Source organism: Anabrus simplex, chromosome 1, assembly GCF_040414725.1.
Source record: "Anabrus simplex isolate iqAnaSimp1 chromosome 1, ASM4041472v1, whole genome shotgun sequence".
Classification (NCBI taxonomy): Eukaryota; Metazoa; Arthropoda; class Insecta; order Orthoptera; family Tettigoniidae; genus Anabrus; species Anabrus simplex.
Window position 1 is genome coordinate 527,142,572 of NC_090265.1, and position 24,100 is coordinate 527,166,671.

Sequence of the window (24,100 nt, forward strand, 5' to 3'; positions counted from 1 at the left end):
AGTAATTTGCAAGCTGATTCTCTATTTAGCACTTGCATATATATTATTTTTATCCAAGAATGGAATAAATAAATAAATATACAAATTTCTCTAAGGTACTTGAGATTTTAACCAACAATGTGTTTCATGAGTTGATATAATGTGTGTTCCCCCTCCCCTCCCTACCCCCTTGCAAAAGGTTTGAGAAATATGATAGATCTGTGAATATGACTGTGCTTGTAAATCACCTGACAACCAAATTTTGAGTTCTAGTTAATGCAGTATGGAATTATCACTTGAAAAATCACATAGGAGGCAAGTGAGGAAACTTGAGAACATCTGGTTAAAATGAAAAGAAATGAGTGCTTCCATTGATATTAGTTACCTGGGATAAATGTTAATGATTGGTTATGCAATGTGTTGACTGAAAGAGTGTGATGTTATCAAATTTTTATTTTATCCAGACTGCTTAAGGCTTCTGTGGCTAGTATCTGATAGCAAGTAGTCTTCTTCCTCGCACCTTAGTTGATGAGATGTCAGAATTTCAGCTACTAGATGCAAACTTTCTCAAGATAGCCTGATAGTCAGCTGAAATGGTCTTATAGTCAGACGTTAAGGAGACTAATTGTTTCCGGAGACGCCAGTGTGTGGGAATTTTGTCCCGCAGGAGTTATTTTACATGCTGGTAAATCTACTGACACAAGGCTAGCGTATTTGAGCACCTTCAAATACCGCAGGACTGAGATGGGTTCGAACCTACCATTTTGATCTCAGGAGGAGAGTGCTTTACCACCTGAGCTACTCAGCCTGGCAGGATGTACAGGAGAGGGCGTGTTACTAGTAAGATCACAATTAAAGTATGGTTCTGATGTATGGGACGATCACCAGGATTACTTGATTTGAGACGTGGAAAAGATCCAAAGGAAATAAGCACAATTTTTCCCGGGTGATTTCTGATGAGTGAATAGTGTTATGAAAATGTTATAATCTTTGGGCTTGGATGAATTGGGAGTAAGGGGATGAGCTGCTTGTCTAAGTAGTATGTTCCAAGCTGTCAATGGAGACATGGTGGGAATGATACTACTAGACGAATAAGCTTGAATGGAGTTCTTAAAAGTAGGAAAGATCATAATATGTGACCTGTGTGTGGAAAGAGACCTAAAGTCAGATTTTTCACTTTTAAGGTTTTTATGGTTCTAAAATTGGCATTAGATACCGAGCATTTCAAAAAAGAATTCATGCTTTAGAAGATATTAATTGCTTGCTGTTGCTATTAAGAAAATTGTATTTTGAGAAAAATGCAGTTACAGCTTGCACTAATTTTCTTACTAATTGTACCAAATTTTCATGACATCGAGTGGTGAAGACTTGAACTGCTGCATAACTTAGTTTGTTAAGAAGACCTATAGGTAGTGCAAGAAGTCAAAACATAGAATTGCAATTTTTACACTCTAGACACTTTTATTCAGCTCTGCTGTAAAATTTTCATTGACAACTTTGTATACCTTTCTGCGCAACAGGTTACATATATGAAGATAAAGTTGGAATTCAAAAGGCTAAATTGTGGCAGGTATTTATTTATTGGAAGAGGAATTATGGACTGGAATAATATTCTTTGAAATCATTTAAGAAAAGACTAGGTGAACAGTTGATAGGGTATGCAGGTCAGTGGTAAATTTTAGTGGCTGTAATACTTACCTTTAAACAAGCATCATCATAAAATCTACCTACACATAATACCTTGGTTGCATGAGGTATTCTTGATTTTGGTGTTTAGTTTTGAGGATACATTTATAATTTAGGTTTGAGCATACAAATGAAGCCATGCATACAGTTGACTTAGATAGTGAAGTTACTCGTGGGAAATGGATGACAAGAAACTGACTTGGCACCAAGACAAGCACAGTAAGGTAAGGGTTATTCTGCCCGAAGGCAGTTCCGAACCTCCACAGAGGTGTTCCTGAGCCGGAGTTTACGTGCGGTAGGGTGGCCAGTTCCTTTCCGCTCCTCCATTCCCTTACCCCCCACCAACAGCGCGTGGCAACCCATCCAACTCCTGACCACGCCCAATGTTGCTTAACTTCAGAGATCTCACGGGATCCGGTGTTTCAACATGGCTACGGCCGTTGACACAAGCACAGTAATGGAAATTGAAAGAAGTGAGGTTTGGTGTAGAGGATGAAGGCTGGGATTGATATTTAATGATTCTTGGTAATCTTTTATGGAACAGCAATCTTAATTCGGAGGATGAGATATTGAAGGTGCCAGGTTCACCCTTCTCAAAAACTTAGAGAGATTGGCTTGTTGAAGGTATGAGTGACATATTAAAAATGTACATATGTTACTCCAGTAATGCATTGCTATACATCCCCACTCATTTTGTGTGACTCACAAAATTTGCCTTCTTATAACAGTTCTATTAGTTTTCAAGAAATTGTCTGTTAAATTATGTGTATTCTTTTGGAAGGTCTGCCGACGTATAAACTGAGAATGGGAGTTGTGGTGGAAAAGAATATCACACTATCGACTCTAAAAGGAGCAAGATACTGTCACCCTGGGTTTGGAAACTCTGCAAGAAATGATCACATTATGAAGGTAAGTTATTTCTTATTATAAACAGATTTGTCCTATCATAGTGAAAAATGGGGCTTGTTGAAAAGTAATAGGGTAAAATGGATAACATCACACATAACTAGAACTAGAAGGCTTACTTCAGTCCACAGTCTCTCCCTCTCTCTCTCTTTTCAAGTGTAGCAGGTGTGGGAGAAGGAGAAAAATATATAAATGTACAATTTGTTTCACTCACTCAGCAAAAATATACATAATCATCTGTCCTCAACAGCACCCCTTCCAGAAGCACTTGTGGTATCACTTGATTTTTCTGATACATGTAGGCTGCACTTGCTCCAACAAATGTAAGAACTTCCATCAGGACCTTATATGAAAACATTTTTCCATACAGCTTTTTCCTTTGTCCAAACTCTTATCTTTTCATTTTTCTTTCTTCCCATGATGGATAACCTGGCTGAACACATGCTCGACTTCTGTATTTGAATAAGGCAAAGTTACGGCCGAAAGAGCTAACAAGACCAATTCTAAATAAGGATTTTCTGCTCCAACATAATTATACTGATTGAATTCTAGCCAGAATGCAGTCGTGGAAGACCTATTTATGCAGAACTTATATTCCACTGATTTCCCTATAGCTAACTCTGTGACAGGCTCTTTAAACTGATTTCAAGACTTCATTCACATTGAGTAGTGACAGTTTTTGGAGGATTTTGAAGTTGTTAGGTGGCCAATTTTAAATTTCAATCTTTTTTTAAATCTTATATTTCTCTTATGTTTCTCTTGGTGTCATGTGACAAATAGGAATTTTTCATTCATTCTCAATAAACCAAGGTAGCCTATGCTATGCAGACAAGGGAGTCAAATATGTAAGAAAAGTCAAATTGGAAATTTTGGGGGTTATTAATTATAAAACAGAGATATTCACTTACTGTTATCATTTATATGTAGGAATTATTTCACAAAATGCCAAAACTAGATATATTAAAACATCCAGAGTAAATATGGCTAGAAATGGCCAGATCTAGCCATATAGTGGCTAAATTGGCAACCATGCAAAGGACCATCAGTACACAAGCAAGGTGTTTCAGCAAGCTCACCGTAGAAATAAAATAGGGCTAGTGGAAGGAAGGACAGAATCAAGCTGATGTGCCGATGGCTTAGTGGTCACGGGCCCATATGATCACCAAACCACAGGCAGAATTCAAAAAGATAAAAAGTGCTTTGGAAGGCATAATACGCACTACTAACTCATACACATTATACTGGGCAGCTTAGAGGAGTGAGAGGAGGGAAGAGGCAAGGGTAAATAATCACAAATATCATAATATTATAGGCAGTAATATATTCTCAAATTAGCAGAACAAATTACAAAAACTAGAAATACCTGAGTTACAGTAGTTAAACAAGGGAAATAATATCCCACACAATTTGACAATCAATGATAATTTGTTACAGTTTCAAGAAAGACAGCTCTTTTTATAACAATAATTGCAAAAAAGAAAAAAAAAAGGAAATAACTTCACCAAATCTTTTTTCTTCTTCTCTTTTCAATGATAATACTGTTACCATGTTTTCTTTTTCAGGTAATTTATAAATGCATTACTCAAAATTAGTTTTGGCAGGCTGAAGAACCTATATATATATAAAATTCTCAAGATATACTGTAACATAAAATTTTACAAAGGGAATAAAAATCATTAACCTGCCAGTGGTCGTTGTATGAGCAAATTGCTCACGATCATTGAAAATCATCTGCTCTTTTACACAGCATGTAATTTTGAACTTGAGTCCTGATGTACCTTCGCACAGCAGTTTTTAGAGAAGGATGGATGCAATGAAATGTACATCTGTGACCTTGAGAAGAGACAGGGAGGGAGAAATTATCAGCGACCGTCAACAGTGAGCATTTTGCTTCACGCGCTACCAGTCACTTTGGCGCTAATTTCTGCGTGTGTTATAGTTTCGCTATTGTTGTGTGTTGTTTCATAGTTGAAATAGTTCTTTGCAACTTATTGTAGTAATCTGACGGTGGCTTCAAGTCATGACATTTTATCTTGGTATATTGAAATTCGTGGTGATCAACTCGAGGGCGAAAACAGTGACTCGGACTGTGAACGTGAACAGTGAACATAATACGGATACTGATCAGCCCGAGACAGACGGACGTGCTGATGGAACCGTACTTGGAGAGCAATCTGTAGCTGGCGAACAACCTATGTTGGAAGAAAATTCGTAAATGAGAATTTCATGTTTAGTGACAATTTTTATATAGGGAAAGATAAGGTGACTAAGTGGGGCAGACACCCACCAAGAAGAAATCAACACTCACGTACTTGTGCTGCAAATATAGTGACTTATCTTCCTTGTGTAAAGGGCATTGCAAAAGATGCACAAATTATTTTAGAAAGCTGGGAATTGCTTTTTCCAGATACAGTTGTAAATCAACTCATTTATGCACAAATAAATATATGAAGAAAATGAGGGCCAGTTACTCATGTCCACGTGATTTTACGGATACAACTGTATAAGAATTATGTGCACTTTTAGGATTGCTCTATATGTCAGGATTGAAAAGGGCTCAACATTTAAATGTACAAGAGTTATGGTCAACAAATTAATTTAAAAAGCCACCTAATCGATAGTTTATTTGTTTACTTTGTTGATTAGACTCATCGATACAGCCATGAAGTGGATAGCTTGCAACAAGAGTTATGGTGCGATGATGGAACAGCCCCAGATTTTTCCGGGCAGGAATGACAATGAGACAGCTCTATTTACTCCTTAGAACTCTTAGATTTGACTATTTAGATATGCATGAACACAGAAAACTGAATGACAATTTGGCACCAATAAGATGCATTTTTGAAGAGTTCATGCCTAAATGCAAAAGTCATTACCAGATAGGGGAATACACAACGATCGATGAAATGCTGGATCCTTAGGCAGTATATGGCCAAGAAACCTGCTAAGTATGGCATAAAAATCTATGCATTAGTGGATTCCAGAGTGTTTTATACTAGTAACATGGAAATCTATTCTCATAACACCAATTGCCAACACTGATCGCAATGTGACAATGGATAATTATTTTACATCTGTTGAGCTAGCAGATGACCTTCTGAAGAACCAGAGACTAACTATTGTAGGAACTCCAGGAAAAAATAAGCCTCAGATCCCTCCTGAGTTGTTAAATGTGAAAGAGAGACCTCCTTCCAGCAGTATGTTTGCCTATGGCAAAAAAATGCCTTCTGACATCTTACGTGTCAAAACCAAGGAGAATCGCCCTAATCCTTTCTACTAAGCAGAACACTGACACTATCGATGAAGAAGCAGGCGATCCCAACAATCCTGAATTTGTAACATTTTATAACTTGACAAAAGGATGTGTTGGTGTAATAGATGAGATTAAGGCTACATATTCAGTGTCACAAATCGGTAACAGATGGCCACCAATTGTATTTTTCATACTAATGAATGTAAGATCCATAAACAGCTACATCATTTTCAAACTGAATACAAGAACTCTACTGGATTGTCGTGCCTATCAGAAGAACTTAGCAATGGAACTTGTGAAACCCCATCTAGTTACAAGGGCTTCTTTCCGAATTTGTCACTAACACTTGTTCGGTAGATCAAGCGCGTTCCTGGCATGACTGAGGAGGAAAGTATGCCACTTCCTGTGGAAAGAATGTGCGGTTTGTGCTCAAAAAGGAAAAAATCAGCGGACAAAGAAAATTTGTTCCAAATGTCGGCTGCCAATCTGCAATGAACATAAAAGTTTCATGTGTGTATGATTTTTCACTTTACAAAAGAAATTATTTATAAAATCCTCCTATCAATACAAGTCAAGTCATCTGTTAGATGAAGCAAAGTCTATACATGTTTCAGCCTAATCTCAAGGCCATCTTCAGTAGTAAAAACAATGATTACATAATATACAAACAAATTAAAAATCGTAATGATGTGAAGTGACAGTGATCATGATTGGTGAGTTAAAAACACGTTGAGGTACAAAGTCCTCTCGTCTAATAGATCTTGCTAACTGTTAAATAAAAACACTATGTTGAGGAGTATAGTGAGACCGTCAATACTGCGAATAAAACGTGTATAACATCTGTAATGAGAAAAAAAGGAATATATGAGTGGATGAAGAAACAAGTTAAAATGATGTACGAAAAGAAAACTCATATGACTTACTTGTAACTAAAAGTTGTCGTCTCGAATGGAGATGACCTTGTCGGTCTCAAGTCACATTGACAACTAAGCCTATGTGTGGCTTACTGTGTATCTGTGTCGATGTGGTTGGGAGGGGTGATGGAGGGGGAGGGGCAGGGAGGGAGGGACGTTGTGATTCGCGGAAGGAGGGTGTTGATGGAAGGGCGGGTCTTGTTCTAGAATGTCGGTAGTGAAACTCTTTTTTATTAATGAACTGTTCGCAGATGAGCGGGACAAAGGTTTCCAATAAAATATTTTTCTTTTCGTTGATTTCATTTAAGTTATAGACGGGTTTGTTATATTGGTCGATATCGATATATATATTCTCTAGTATATTAAGTAAGGGACCTTTCTGTTCGTAATGCAGGATCTTTAAGTCTTGATCAATTGTTGTGTATTTATGATTTTTCTCTCTACAATGTTCACTCATGGCTGAGTAGCGATTATACTTTAGGGCATTAAGATGTTCAGAGTATCTTACATTGAAACTGCGGCCTGTTTGCCCAATATACATTGAAAGACATGATTGGCATTTTAATTTGTATATTCCAGAGTTAGAAAATTTTTTGCTGTTGACAGTTATGAGAATTAAAAAACATTTTTGTATTTGTGTGAACGGTCTTGAAAGCTACTTTTAACTTGTGCTTTTTAAAGATGTTTGAAATAGGATATATATTATTATTATTAAAGGTAAATGTGGTGAACTTCTCTTTATGGGAAGATTGTTTTTCTAAGGTGGTCTTGGGTTTATTTCTAAATTTATTGAGAATTTTATTCACGAAAGCTTTACTGAAACCATTACCTTCGGCTATAGCATAAATGGTGTTGATTTCCTTTCTAAAATTCTTATGGGATAAAGGAACATTAAGAGCTCTGAAAATCATACTATTGTAAGCTGTCTTCTTCTGTGTCCCTGGGTGTAGAGAAGTTTGGTGGATTGTGTTTATTGTGTGAGTGGGCTTCCTGTAAATATTAAAAGAAATGGTTTTATTCTGATTGCGAGTAGTAGTTAAATTGAGATAATTAAGGGAATAGTTGTTCTCGGATTCTATCGTAAACTTTGTGTGGATCCAGGTTATTAAGTAATTCAAGAACGGTGTTGCTGTCAATAATGTGAGAATCCAGGATAATAAAAGTATCATCCACATACCGAGTCCAATGTTTGATCCCATTAATTTTACCTATAATGTGAGTGTATTCGAGGAAATCTACGTAAATATCAGCGAGGATTCCCGAGGCCGGTGACCCCATAGGATGCCCCTTCTGTTGGTATATGATGTTATTAAAAGTAAAGAAGCCATTATTTAATGTAAACTTGAGAATCTGAATAAACTCTTCTATCTCCCCTATAGTCAATTTACTGAATTTGGAAAGATTGTTTCTTACTATTTCGATGGTTTTATTGACGGGTACATTCGCGTACATATTTACTATGTCAAAGGAGTGAAGGGTGTAATGTTTCGGTAATGTGAGATTTTTTATTCTATTGCAGAATTCCAGGGAATGTGTATGATGTGCAGGATCGGCAGAGTACAGCAAAAGTTGTAAGGGAAGCAATACTAAGTGATGGCTCTAGCTAACCTGATATTTTTAAGTTAACAAGTAAATAACGAGAACATGTCACAAATAATAAGCATGTCATATCATACCACGAGCATTTTGCTCAACGAGCGTCCACTCGCGTTACTTTCGACCTAGCGACCATTGGCGGGTTAATTGACTTTACAAGCTTATTAAAATCTTAACTTTTGCAGAATGTTCGAGATATATAAATGGGGAAACACTCTGTGTATAACATGTACAAGAAATATCTCGCCTTTTAATTAAAATACACGACTATAAAAAAGTGTCCTTGATGGAGGTCATTATCAGGAATTATTTCTAGGAATTATTCTTTTCTTCGAATGAGTAAAATGAAAGAAAGATGAAAATGTTATATTACGTGATCAAATTGAGCATTACCACATATTTACATGAGGGTAAATCAAATATTCAAGCCTGGATTGTGATTTAGACACATATAGTGGAAACAAGCTTGGAGGGAGCTTGTATAATGAGTAAGGTCACCAACCTCGACAGTCCATGGCAAGCAGTAAGGGAGGAATTAGATGCCTAGCATGTCCAGCATAACACAACTAATTCATATAACTTGCAAAAGCATCACAAGAATAAAATCTGGAATATTTCAGTTTAAAGCACTGAACACAGAAGGCATATCACATTACACATTTTCAAATAGACGTGCCAAATTTCTTTGTGACCTATTAATAACTTTATTGCAGCCAATGCCCATATGAATACATGCAGAGACATTTAACGCTTATTTGTAAGTATAACTTCACTCTTCACTGCAAAACCGAGATAGAGTGCCCTCTCTTTGTTTGCGCCGTATCACGTGATATCTATCACACTGCTCTCCACATAGCAAGCAGATGCACTGTAGGTCCAGCTGATGGTATTTCTTTTTGTGCAGCACACTTTATGGTGAAAACCATGCACCGAAAATCTTCTTATATGTCGTAGGATGTACAATGCTTTAGACCAACAGATGAAAGCATCGCATCAGTCGTCCCATATCTCCTCTCTTTTCATTTCTGTCAGCAGATTCTCATATCCAGGCACAATGGGGAGCAGTAGTTTAGTCTCAGGTCTTCAACAAAATGTGATTCTCTAGCTAGGAGATATATTAGATGGGATGGAGTGTACTTGGAAAGACATAAGGCTTTCTTGAGATAGATATTATCCTTCCCAGATTTACCAGTTGTTTTCTTGTGAGGTGTATCCATATATTTTCTAATCTTTAAGATGCGATTGGTGCTATATTTATGTGAAACAGTTGGATTGTTGTCTTTAAGGACAATGTATGAATCTGTTTTATGTGCTCATTGTTTTCACTGCAGCATTCAGTCTGTCTCTCATGTGAATTATAAAAATGTTTCCTGGCATCTGCAAAGTTATCCTGAGATACTTGAAATGAGTTACCAATGGGAGAAGTCTGTCTTTGTAGTATATCTTTCCCCATTTCCCACCTTTCTTGAATGTCAGAATAACTGTCTTGTCCTCGTTCAAGCGTAATTCATTGTCTTCAGCTCAGTCTACCAACTTATTGAAAGCCAATTGGAGATCTTCCATACTTGTTGAAGCCAGTACCATATTATCTGCATGTTATATATAACCTGACTTCGTTCGTCGATATCGCTTCTACTATGTCCATGTGGAAATGTTAAACAGTAGGGTACTTAGAGGGTCTCTATGCCATTAATTAGTTGTATTGGCTTGGACTTTGAGATGTTATCCTTAATGTCTACATAATTCCAACTGGGAATATTCCGTATTATTCTGATCAGGTAATGCTCTTCACCTAATAATTTCTCCAGTTTTCTCTGGAAGATTGTTCTGTTTATTGTGTCAAAAGTCTTATTGTAATACCAGTATAATTGGTCTGTTGTTGGACTTATAAATTTTCCAGCTAACTCATTCCTGGTTGCCAGCGTTTCACCCCAGTGTGCTAAGTTGGGCTGGCAATCAGGATTGAATTAGCTGGAAAATTTATAATGTCTAATAACGGACCAACTATATTGGTATTATAAATTTACTCATTCAGGACAAATTTTCAGGTTCCCTATAGGAATCAACATCTGTATCAGCCTTGTTGTAGTCAATGAATACTGCATGAAGTTTTCCACTTAGTGATGCTAAAGCCTCCTGTATTTCTCTCTGAAGATACTGGATAGCTTGTGTGGTGGGTCTAACTGTCCAGAATCTAAATTGCTCATAGAGTATCTGCATTTCTACAACCTCTATCAGACCTTCACATATCAGCTTCATTAGAATTTTGAAGAGCATACATTCAAGGGCTGTTTATCTGTAGGCATCCAGGTCACTGGCGTCTCTTTTTCCCTTATGGAACATTTTAATTGTGGATCATCTCCAGCTGTCCGGTATATCCTCACGTCAAAAGCCCTATTCTCTCTTTAAGGACACGAGCAATGCTTTTAAAGTGTTCATTCTAGATCAAATTGGGACCACATGCATTGTTATTCTTTGTACTATTCTTCTGTGAACAGGTTTGGATGTTCTATTGCACTGAAGTTCACTGATGGGTATGTTTCATTGTCTTGAAGAGCACACGATAAATGATCCTCCCAGATCCCCAGTGTGATTACTCCTTGTGAATGTGGCTTGTCTCAAGTTTAAAGCCCTGTAGGGGTTCTGTTCTGCTTCTTCTACAAGTTTTCTTTCTTCATTCTCTTGCTGCTATTAAGATGCCCTTGTACAGACAAAACTGGTTAGGATGTTTTATAAAGTCATAAAGAGGGAATATGCTAACAAACGAAAAACAATTTTGCTATTAAATTTAATCTTAGGTTTGAACGTAAAAATAATTTCGATGAAAATAAAGAAACAAGTCTTTACAATCGTAATTAATGAAATAAAGAAAGACTACATTTTAAGATCACCAATATAGTAAAACATCAAGGAAAAACATTCCTAGAAATGCGAACTATACATGTTGCTTTCAATTATGTTTAAAGTTGTCATAGGAATGTCCAACATCTGGGCAATATGCACACGTTTCATGTGTGGATTAGCACTCACACTTTCAGTAAACTTCAATTTTTCATCATTTGTAAATGTCTAGCTTTCTTTTACTCCATAACTGAATGTCCTGCAAACCACTATGTGTACTGTAAGTACAGTAGGCCTAGTTTATTTACATTTTTACGCAATTCACTTATGAATGTAAAATTAAGCACCAACACATCAGCTGTATACATAAGTACAGTAGGCCTAATTTCTAATTTACGTATGTTATTACACAGTTCGCTTATGAACGTAAAATTAAGCACTAACATGTTAGATGAGCTACTGTTGCGCGATCCATATAACCATAACAAAGGCTGGCTCAAAGAGTATAAGGACTGGCTTGGGACTGACGCTCCCTGCAGCTGTAGGCAGACATGCAACTGCACTTCGGGGCAGTGAAATGAAGTTCTCTACCAAATCCTTACCCAGGCGAATTGTCCCTGCCTGTCATGCATGCAACGTGGCCGTTGAACGCTAATTTAAATTTGTTATGGCGGGAGTTATGAACCTATGCCAAATGGTGTCACATTAATTTTTACGAAACATAAAATATAGCATGACACCATATGGTGTCACAGAATTTTTTGATGCTTTATGTGGAGTGTACAACACAAATTTCAAATTAATGGTATTGAATTAGTGGACCCTTCTCTACCCTTTGATAGTGATCATTTGTCAATACGGACCATAATGAAATTCATAACTTATGTACTAAAGAGTGACTTAAATGTGCTATCCAGGTTTCTTTAGCATGTATTTAACACGTTGAGTGCCGAGCCGACTGTAGCACACTATTCCACTGGTGCCAGGCGTGAATTTCAATAGTATTCCGTTGGTGCCATAGCAATTGTATGCCTTGTAGGCTGTTTAAATAATCTTGGGTTATATTAATATGATGTACTTAAGTAAACTTTATCTCATCATACCAAGGTCATGTATAACGCATATGGTATCACATCAATTTTTACGAAACATAAACTACAGCATGACGCCATATGGTGTCACAGAATTTCTTGATGCTTTTTATGGAATGTATAATACAAATTTCAAATGCATCAAATTTATGTGCTAATTCAAACTAACACAATATTTATGAAAACCTACTGAAATTCAAAACAAGTACTTATAATACATTACATATTGTTTTCGTGTGGGGAGGCAACTAAAAGGGATGATCTAGATGCAAACACATATTGTGGTTTGGTACCATGTGTTGGACCCCCTGTGGATGGAAAGGGTTGAATACATCCATAAGTAATCCCTGCCTGTCGTAGAAGGCGACTAAAAGGGTCATCGGTCTGCTCTTTATTATTTTATTTTTGAGGGGCGAACCTCCAGTTACATAACAGCACTGGCAAGCCCCACTACCTGGTTGTGACACATACTTTCAAGAATTCTCACAAGACAGCCAGGGGGCTTACATCAACCAGAAAGGGTAAGATATATAAGACCAAGGTCAGGAGCCACTCTTGTAGTGTGATCGCTGCCTGGGAGACTGATTACCTCAGATCGAGTAGGGTTATTTTAGTCGCCAGGACAAAGAATACTGCAATGTATTCGAAACATCGGCAACTGTACATAATGTACAGAAAACAACAACACGATTCAACCTGGAAAAAGAACTAAATAACTTTATCAGCCATTTATTAGATACATGATCGAAGGGCCATACTTTAATTAAATCCATAGTCTCTTCTATCCCACTCCTAGCCACTTCCTATCCTATTGTCGCCATAAGACCTGCCTGTGTCAGTGCAGCCTAAAGCATGATTGTAAAGATTTATTTTTTCATATATCACTCTGATTCAGTTTTTACCCCTGTCTGTGCAGGCAATCAGCACTTCTTCTTTGTTCCAGAGCACGATTGACATGACTTAATCCATAGAAGGCAGGCTTTTGAATTATTTTCTACATGATGTCTTATGGTGTAGTTCCATGGGCTAGTTTCTGGGTCATAATGGGAGACTCAAGTTTCATCTCCTGTAGTGAGTGAGTGACAGAAATTGTTTCCTCTTGTTTGTGAAATATTCTTGAAGTTCCAAAAATGTATTTCTGTACTTTCATATACGGTATCTAATAACAACCACCAGTAGAGTGCCCCTTGGCTTGGTCTTAATTGGTGCCCCTTTGTGAATGTGCTTTTGATGTGATAACAGCTATATAAGAATAAGGATCAGAGAGATAAACATGACTAGAACCGTTGTTTACTTTGTGGGGAAATCATGGAAGAGTTGCATCTATTGAGAGTTTGTAGGGAGAAGGGGCAATTGGTCTAAAATATCTAGGGAAAGAATGTTAAGAAAACTGGAAAAAGAGAAAGAATTTTACTCATTTGTTAAATAAGGAATTGATTGCACTGGGAAGAACTGCAAATTTTTTTTTGTATTCTAAAAAGTATGTAGCAAAAGGAAAAAACAAACAAGCATGAACGTTAATAATGAAGGATAAGAGACATGTTTAACCGAGAATATGTAACACTGTATTACATGTAGGTTAGAAAGAAAAATGGGTGGGACAATATGGGAAATGAATATAAATACTAGTAGGTTTAAATATAATGTTAAATGTAACAGTAGATAAATTGTTGTACTGTAGTGTCGTTATTCTTTTTTCCTTAATTATTAAATTGCATACGAATTTAATGAGAACATTCGTTCTTTCATGAAACTCTCTCCCAAGTTGGTGGTTATCCGTGACTGGCAAAGAGGACTTTTTTATACAGTTCAATCATTCATTCAATTCAGTTTATTCACTCATTCATTAAATTAATCCATTCATTCATGAAACTATCTCCCAACTTGGTGATTATGCATGACTGGGTGAGAAGAGTGTTTATTTATTTGTTCATTCATTCATTCATTCATGCATGAACATAATTCAGCCATGAAATCATTCTCTCACCAATTATATATAAGGACCACGTTAAGTCTTGTTGCATTTGACACTGAACTTGGCCTTCTTTAGAGCCCAAATTTCCCTCATTCTTTGTGAGTGGGCCTGCTTACGCTCCTCTGTCCAAGGGGCACCGTGTCTTCTCTTCGGTTGCTCGTCTCGGTTTAGCCCGTTCGTCAATATTTTCTTGCGGAAGAGATCTCTGTTAAGGGCATTTTCAGCTGAGATATGTAGCATTTGCAGGTCTTCTTTGGTATTTCTAAACCAGGGAATTGTAGTTTTGGGGTTTGAATAAAAAAAGTGAAAGATTTCTTTAGTTAACTTTCTTCCGTCCATTCTTTTCAGATGACCGTAAAATTGTGCCTGTCTTTTTCTGATTGTGTCGGTAATTTTCTCTATTTTGCTGTAGACTTCCTTGTTGGATCTCTTTTGATGGATTCCATTTCTGTACTTCGATCCCAAGATTCCTCTCACAATTTTGCGTTCTCTTTTCTCCAGTTCTTCAAGGAGTCCTTTGTTGGCATTTAGAGACATGGTTTCGGCTGCATATAGAACTACTGGCTTCAGAACTGTTTCATAGTGACGTATCTTGGTGTTTTGGGAAAGGCATTTTTTGTTGTAGATTGTGCGGGATGTTTGGTAGGCTATTTCCAGTTTGCGTACTCGCTCCTGAAGTGCTTCTTTGTCCAGTCCATTTTTCATGATGATCTCACCCAAGTATTTGAATTTGTCTACTCGGGTGATGTCCCCGTATTTTGTATGGAGTTTTGGTGGAGCCTCTTTGATGTTAATCATTACTTCTGTTTTCTCAAACGATATCTGCAAACCAGTTTGTTTGGCAATTTCCTTTAAAATTTCAGGTTTCTATGTCGTTTGAGAGAACAGCAATATCATCGGCAAATGTTAAGCAGTCTGTTGCGATCCCCTTGGATTTGGTTCCTATTCTCAATGGACTGTAGTTGGTTTCCTGTAATCTCACCCGCCAGGTTCTGATGATCTTTTCAAGAACACAGTTGAAGAGTATCGGGGATAGCCCATCACCTTGTCGGACTCCTGTTTTGATGTCAAAGGAATGCGAGAGACATCCGTGGAACTTCACCTTGGATTTTGTATCGGTCAGGGTGGCTCTAATTATTGCCAGCAGTTCCAAATCAACTCCAAATTCATTTAAGATGTTTAGCAGGACTTCCCGGTCAATGGAGTCGTACGCTTTCTTAAAGTCCACAAAGACAGACACATGCTGCTTGGACCTTAGTGTACAATATCTGATGATCATTTTGAGATTTTGGATCTGTTCAGCTGTTGAGCGACCTTTTCTGAACCCTCCTTGGTATTCACCTATTTGATGTTCGACTTGCGCTTCCAAACGCTCCAGGATGGCAAGTGATAGAATTTTGTAAGTCACGGGTAGCAAAGATATTCCTCTGTGTTGTTGATGTTCTTCATGCTGCCTTTTTTGTGTAATGGATGGATCAAAGCTGTTTTCCAATCTTCGGGTAGGGTCTCCTTGTTCCAAATTTCTTCTATTTGCTTTTGCAAGATATCAAGTGATTCCTCTGGGGCATATTTCCGTAGTTCTGCTACTACCAAGTCTTTTCCTGGCGCTTTGTTATTTTTGAGACGGACAATGTGGCGCTTGATTTCATCTCTGTCGGGTGGTCTGGAATCTGGGTACCTGAGTAAGGGTTCCTTAGTCTCAATGGCGCTTTGCGGTTTAGAGCAATTAAGTAAATTCTTGAAGTAATCTGCCAGAATGCTGCAATTTTCTTCATTTGACGTCGCCAGTGTGCCGTCCTTTCGCTCGAAGCATAGAGATAGTGGTTTATAGCCAGTGAGTTTGCGTTTGAAGGCTCTGTAGTACTCTCTGCTTTCATTCTTCCTAAAGTTTTGTTCTATCTTTTCAATGAGAGATTTTTCGTATATACGTTTCTCAGTTCTGAACACCCTAGCTGCTTGGGCACATTGGGTTTTCTAGGTTTTCCAATCATTTTCTGATTTCATAGAGTAGTACTGTTTCCACGCATTGGGTCTTTCTTGGAGGACTGATTCACAGGTACCATTCCACCAGGCATGCTTTTTGCTTCTCTTGATTTCTGCAACGTCTTTGGCGGCATCAACAAGGAGACTTTTGGCGTTGTTAAAGTCACAGTCATTTGATCTAGCCTTCTCCTGGAACTCCTCGATCCTTTGTCGAAGTTTATCATTGTTGAAGCGTGTGATCTGTTTGGTTGTCTTCCTTGTGTTTGCGGGATTTGGTTTGAATTTGATAAGAGACATATAATGATCTGAGGCCACATTGATGCCTTTCTTTACCTTGACATTCATAATCTCAGGGCTGTTTCTCCTGGAGATTGCAACATGATCAATTTGGAACTCTCCGAGAGCTTGGACGGGAAAACGCCAAGTCATTTGCTTTTTGGGTAGATGGCGAAAGTGGGTGACATGACCTGCAGGTTGTGATTTTCGCAAATGGACACCAGTCTTTTGGCATTGGGATTGGTTCTTTTGTGAGCAGGGTAATTTCCTATAACTTTCTTGTACTTCTGTTCACGACCTAGTTGGCCATTGAAGTCGCCCAAAAGAAGCTTGACATGGTGTTTGGGGATTTCGTTTAATTTTTCATCCAGTAGGTCCCAGAAATTATCAACTTCGTCTGGATCAGACTTGTTCTTATCGTTTGTAGGGGCATGTGCGTTAACTAGGGCGTTGGTTTTGTTCGCACATTATTTGTGAGTATAGACAATCTGTCATTCACAGGTTTGAAATTTGGAACCGATTTAAGGATCTTGGTTCTAACAGCAAACACGGTTCCAAGCATCACAGCTCCATTGAGGATTCCTCTTTGCGCTTTGCTCTTGAAAAATCGGTAGCCTTCGGATTCAAAAATCTCTTCATCTGGGTACCTTGATTCCTGTAGGGCCATTATGGATATCTGATTTTCGTGAAGAGCTTTGGTGAGAGTTTTCAGCTTGCCAGTTTGTGTAAGTGAATTTATGTTGAAAGTTGCTAGAAAGGTTTTAGATTTTGGCCTGAGTTTTTGACTCTTCGGGGTACACCGAGACGCTCCGACTCGTCTCTTGCATTATGTCGAGTCTCCCCCAGAATCCGAACGAGACTCGTGTGCCATGGCATTCACGACGAGGGATTTATCCGAAGATTTACCCCCTGGGGTATGTGTCTTGAAATGTTGTGCCATCATGCTTTTTGACTTGACTTTGCTTTGGACAGGTACCCATCCTTTTACAACTAGGGTTGTTAGCCCTGGCAGAGCCAGCGAGCTTCCCCAATTCCAATGGGATGCGCCCGATGGAGGTAACCGGTAAATCCCCACATGGGATATATATATTTTTTACATATTTGTTTGTGGTGTCGACCCCTGCAGATCTTTTGCCACTATTTTCACCATATGATAAAAACCTGCGTGCAAGTGTAATTGTGGAAGTGTAGAACATTAAGGACGACACAAACACTCAGACCCCAGGCCAGAGATATTAATAATTTACAATTAAAAACCCCTGACCCGACCGGGAATCGAACCCGTGGCTACCGGGTGACAGGCGCACGCGTTGCCCCCTACACCGCGGGGCCGGACCACCAATTCATGTAGTCATTCGTTCTTTCATTCAATTCATTCAAAATGTATATTGTAATTGTAGGATAACTCTATAAAGACTGACGACACAAAATTAACCACTAATACAACTTAGGGAGGGTAACATATATGTTTGTCCTAGACTATATAACACTGTTATGTCTAGGACAAAATAATAATAAACTTTAAAGAAAACAAACTACAGTTTAGAAATTGGATTGAAATAGTTAGTAACTTAATTGCAATGTTTAATGTAGTAATAGATAAATAGTATGAGTAATAAGGAAGAGAGTGTGCATGTATTAAAACACATTTTGGATTACAATAAATGATTATTCCCTCCCCAGTTTCAGGTGATCCGAAACTGGGGGATAGGAGTATTCTATTCTATGTAATAACAGTCTAATTTTCTGATACCTTTCCTGAAGGTAAAACATATAAACTGTAAGTTTTGATTGTATTGTCAAATGTGAAATTACTATAATTGCAGGCATCAGTGTAGTCAAAGGCAAAAGGAAACTGTTGGATGCTATAAAGGTACTTAAAAATGAAATCCAGGATCTAGTCAGAAAGGGAAGTGCCATCAGATCGACACTGAAGAATCATTTCGACCACATGCTGAATGGATTAGAGAAACAGCGGAATAGCATTGAACCAGATGTGGATGCCTGTTCAGAGGAGTCCCCATCACCTCTGTAGAAGCAGATGCTACATTAAAAACGAAATTGTTTTGTTACTGTTTGTTTTATGTTAGCTAAAATAAAAACAAAACTTTTTTGTTACTGTTTGTTTTATATTACACCAACAGGTGATGGGATAGGACTGGGCTAGGCTGAGAAGGAAGTGACCGCAGCATTAATTAATGTACAGCTCCAATATTTGCCTGGTGTGAAAATGGTAAACAACGGAAAATTGTCTTCAGGGCTGCCAACAGTGGGATTCGAACCCACTATCGAATGAAAGTTCTGAACTATGTCACCCAAACCATGTAGCTAATTCAGTTGGTCTAAAGGAAAATCTCTGGTAGTGTGTGAAGCGAATGGGGACTTGTTCAGAGGAATAGTGGTACAGGGTCTGCAGTTGCTACACAAAGTGCTTAATGCAGTGTGAAAAGGCAAGATTCCAGCAGACGAGAGCAATTCCTCTTTTGTTGAAAGGCAAAAATTCACTTGCTAATGAGGGGTAACCCTCCTGTCACTTGTGCTGAAGATTCTCAAAAGGATTGTTGCAGTGGAGACCGAGAACCATCATAGAATCATAGCTGGAAGAAGAGCAGTATAACTTCAGTGGTAACGAGTTCTTCAGTATTCAAATGCTGATGAAAAGTCAAGACAAGAAAAAGAAAGAAACTGTTAATAATATTCCTAGTTATTGAAAAGACATACAGCAGTGTTGCAAGAGAGAAGATCTGGCAGTGTCTGAAAGACTACTAAAGAAAATATGTACAATGATTTTATCACCTGTGTGTGAGTTTGATTAGGGGCATTCATCATGGTTCTGGACCAAGAATGGAGTTTATCACATAGATAGGGGCCAAAACCAAACCAAACTCCCATGGCGCAAAAGTTCTGAAGGGCCATGGCCTACCGAGCAAGCGCTGCTCGGCCCAAAGGCCTGCAAATAACAAGGTGTCGTGATTGGTATGATGAATCCTCTTGGCCGTTATTCTTGGCTTTCTAGAACAGTGCCGCTATCTCACAATTGGATAGCTCCTCAGTTGTAATGACGACCGGGCGAGTTGGCCGTGCGCGTAGAGGCGCGCGGCTGTGAGCTTGCATCCGGGAGATAGTAGGTTCGAATCCCACTATCGGCAGCCCTGAAGATGGTTTTCCGTGGTTTCCCATTTTCACACCAGGCAAATGCTGGGGCTGTACCTTAATTAAGGCCACGGCCACTTCCTTCCAACTCCTAGGCCTTTCCCATCCCATCGTCGCCACAAGACCTATCTGTGTCGGTGCGACGTAAAGCCCCTAGCAAAAAAAAAAGTTGTAATGACGTAGGCTGAGTGAACCTTGTACCAGCCCTTAGATCCAGATAAAAATCCCTGACATGGCCGGGAGTTGAACCCAGGGCCTTGGGTAAGAGGCCAGCACGTTATCCCTACACCATGGAACCTGCTGCCTTAAAGGGGGCCACACCTTAAAAATGAAGAACTTTAAAGAAAATGATGAAGCATGAAGGGATCTCCAGACTTAAACAAGATAATTGAAAACTAATATATAAAATAATAATATATACAACTTTTATTAAAGAGAAGCACAAGTTACAAATGTTGAAAATAAAGTGGTGAAATTACTTGTTTGGAAGCTTGAAGAACATGCCTCTTAGCATGGTTGTGAAATGAACAAATTTACATAGCACAGGATATAAAATACCAGAAGGGCAAAACATTTCATTTAATTGCACTTAAAAAAACATGAAGCAGTGTGGGGAGTAGTAATAAATCCTCATGGGTTTTTAAATTCACAACCAAAATACATTAACTAGGTCAATATATTACTTTTCAAATAGCCAGAAGGACTCGCAAATACTACAGAAATATGCCTTTTTAATGAGAAGTTAACCATAGAAAATGTAAAACTTGACCACATGGTCTGGCACCTAGTTTGAAATTGATTCTCTATTGCAGGGACTAGTCGCATAATAAACAAGAACAAAACCAATTAAATGCAGAGCCATTTGTAGTATAAATTAGTTTGTTACATTTTTATCCAAAATATTTAAAGAAGCTAGCCTTACCTGGAGGGGGTCCGACTCCTTGGCTGAGTATATACAATAATAAAGTTTGATTATGAATCCACCTGTTCAATACATTATAATGTTGTTACATTTAAAATAACTTCATTAGTTAAAAAGTTATATATGGGACATGTTTCGCTCCCTTATAGAGCATCATCAGCCAAATCTGAATCTCAAATAATTGTTATTTACGTAAATAAAGACTTAAGAACTATTAGAACATTTTTGACAAACTTAAAACTTATTCTATTAGAAAAATCATAAAATATAAAATCTTTGTATACATGGCTTAATTACATGGTCTTAATAGGAAGATACATTAAAATTATGGAAGAGAGAGTACTAAAATATAAAATAAATAATATATATATATATATGTCAAAAATCCTAGAAAGACGTGAAGATCAATCTTAGGAGCTAAATTTGAGGATTTTCTTAGCAATGAGATCTGGTAAAAAAGTTATTTATCCCTTGTGGATAAGAGTCTATAAAGATTCAAATTTATTGTCAATTTGATGATTGAACTTATAACAGGATAAATGTTGTCTTGAAGAAAATTAAATGCTTGTTGTCATGTGACCTCGGCAAATGCTGTTGAAAAGATATGTTCCTATAGATGTCAATGACCGTTCGTTGAACTAATGGATTTGATAAGGATGATTGAAAGGGACGTAAATCAACGTTTGTATTGAAAGCTGCTGCTTGGTTTATCTTGTTGAATGTCTGTAACAAGAAAAGGAATCTTGTAAGTAATCGGAATTTGTGTTGCTAGTTAAGAGTGTGCTTCTAGAAACTTCACTTACCCCTCCAATTGCTGTTTGTCGGTTTGGTGTTGTCCGAGGTTATGTGGTGACTGTCTGTTCTGTGTCTACTCCTTGTGTTGTAAGAGTGAGGTGGTGGGGGTTGAGGGGAGGGAGTAGGGGTAGGAGGAGAAATGTTTGTGGGTGTGGTTTTGGAAGGGGAATATCTAGTAGGAGCACAGGGAGGGGTTGAGTTATTTAATGTTGGATGATTATTAGTTGTTTTGGGAATGAAAACTTTGGCAAAATTACTTTTTTCTAGATTAAGCGTCTTTAAGAGTTTCGGTAATTGTTCGTGTAACGGATTTCTTATTTCAATTTCGTCATTTAAATTTTTTTCCTTATTGAAATACTGGTCTAAGTGGATATAAATATTTTCTAATTCTGTCATTAGTTTACCTTTTTCTATCTTCTTTATAATTTTTAGGTCTTTCTCTATGGTTGTAAATTGGTGGCCTGACTCTCTCATGTGAGCACTCATCGCAGAATGTTTGTTGTGCTTTGTAGCATTAACGTGTTCTAAGTATCTTGTGAGAAAGTTACGGCCAGTTTGGCCAACATATGAACATTTACATTCTACACATGTTAATCTATAGATGCCAGAACTTAGATAAGGGTTCTTGTTGGAATTTATACTATTGTGGTTGAAAAAAATGTTTCTGTTTGTATTTTGTGTTTTGAATGCTACATTCACATCTCGTTTTTTGATAGGATTAGTTATTTGAAAAATGGCTGGATTGGTGAATGTAAATGTTGCGAATTTGGACTGCTTAGTTTTTTCGGGAGTAAGATTAGTTACTAACTTTTGTTTTACTTTATTGATGATCCGATTGACTATATTTATTTTATATCCATTAATTGAGGCCAGATCTTTTATAAAATTGAGTTCCCTTTTTAAGTTACTCTCTGAAAGGGGGATTTTGAAAGCTCTATAAACTAAACTGTAAAAAGCCGCCTGTTTATGTGATTTTGGGTGAAGAGAATCATTTTTTATCGTTAGAGGAGCGTATGATGGTTTTCTAAATATTTGAAATTCAAAACTATCTCTTATTCGTGTTACATTAATATCCAGGAAGTTTATTGAGTTGTTAGTCACTTGCAGTGAAATAGCCAACCAGGCTAATACAAACAAAAAGAATAGATATCTGAATCTCAAAATCAAAATCAGTAAGATATCCAAAGATATTTGGTTCTTGAAAGAATGTTTGAAATGTAAATTAGTACCTAGGTTTTTAAAATCTATACAAAGAAAAAGTGTATCTAATTCAAAGGTAGCAGATACTCAAAACAAAATAAATGAGATCTGGCTGAAAAGTGAAATTAAAGCACTATATAGGAAGAAATCATTTTTGAACCTGCAATTATATCGTACACACTTGGAAATTGCACAAGAATTATCTCCTTTAGAATGGAACTCTATCCAAAATCATATAACAGAGAAACTTGCAGATGTTTTAGACAAGAAACAAAAAACCCTAGATAACAAACTTACACTCTTAAAAGAAAACAAACCAAATCATAACAAATCTAACAATAGAGCAAATAGTCCTAATTCTAACCTTAAAAACATTCCCACCACTATCAATCTCTCAAACACAAACTTCACTGATAATGAAATGAACCTATTAGGTAAAGGTTCAAAATTTAATTGGCCTAACTCTCAAAAAGTAGAAGACGTAATCAATGTAGTAGCAGAAGTTGAATCAAACTTGAATAAATTAACACCAGATATACAAAACGACATTAGATTTGAAGTTAAAAAGATGCTCCCGGCTTTCGTAAGGGAAATAAACAAAAGTTCTAATCCCACTCTCATAACAGAAATAATGACACTAAAAACAAAACTAAACAAAAATAATGTAGTTGTTACCAAAGCAGACAAAGATGAAACCACAGTCCTCTTAAATAAAAATGAGTATATTGAAAAAACAGAAGAATTCTTTTCAGACAAAACCTACACTGTCCAGGGTGGCCACCCGTATGGAAAACCGGGGAAACCGGGAAATGTCAGGGAATTCGAAAAATGACTGGAAAACCGGGAAATGTCAGGGAATTCCGAAAAAATCTGGAAATTCGTTCTGCCATATAAAATTGACATACCGTATTTATCCTTTAATAGAAGCACATTTTTCAGTTTTTATAACATTAATCTAGGGCATGTCTTTTATGCCAGGAATAAATTGTAAAGAAAACTGAACAAACATTTAAAAAATCAAGTGTGATCTCGAACGTGAAGTAACTAATAGCATCAGTAGCTGTATGGATAGGCTATAGCAAGCAGTAGCGACTATGATAGATCGATTGATCGATCGAATTTTCAATGTTATGATCTGCTTACTATTGAATATGCTGTGTTGTTGGGGAATGGCGAGCATGTTGAATTAGGCCTATATTGCGTTCTCAGTTTTTCTAATCGCTTAAATACATGGCTTCCACAACAAAATATGCATATAGACAAAATTACACAACCCAACGGATGACTGTTTGTTTAGTGTGTAATGACGTGTGCCATAGTCACTACCTCGTAAAGTATAAAAGCAAGACAACAAACACTGACTGAATGCAGGAAAGTGTGAAATTCACTTAAACTTAATACTCATTGAGTGTTCATGATTATTATTATTATTATTATGATGAAATGCGCTGATGTAGGTAACACCGTGGGCCGCGCCATGTCGAGTTTCTAACCTAACTTTCGTGAGAGGGGTTCGGTAGTTTTCAGGCA

General features: G+C 37.4%; 1 protein-coding gene across 3 annotated transcripts in view; it reads left to right on the forward strand.

Moving 5' to 3' along the window:
- The window catches only part of LOC136857087 (transferrin), a 389,183-nt gene that overhangs the window by 110,819 nt on the left and 254,264 nt on the right, over positions 1 to 24,100 (forward strand). For all 3 annotated transcript variants that reach the window (XM_068225055.1, XM_067135471.2, XM_067135472.2), the window contains exon 4: positions 2,447 to 2,574. In XM_068225055.1, coding sequence (XP_068081156.1) covers positions 2,447 to 2,574 — 128 coding nt within the window. The remainder of the gene's footprint in view (positions 1 to 2,446; positions 2,575 to 24,100) is intronic.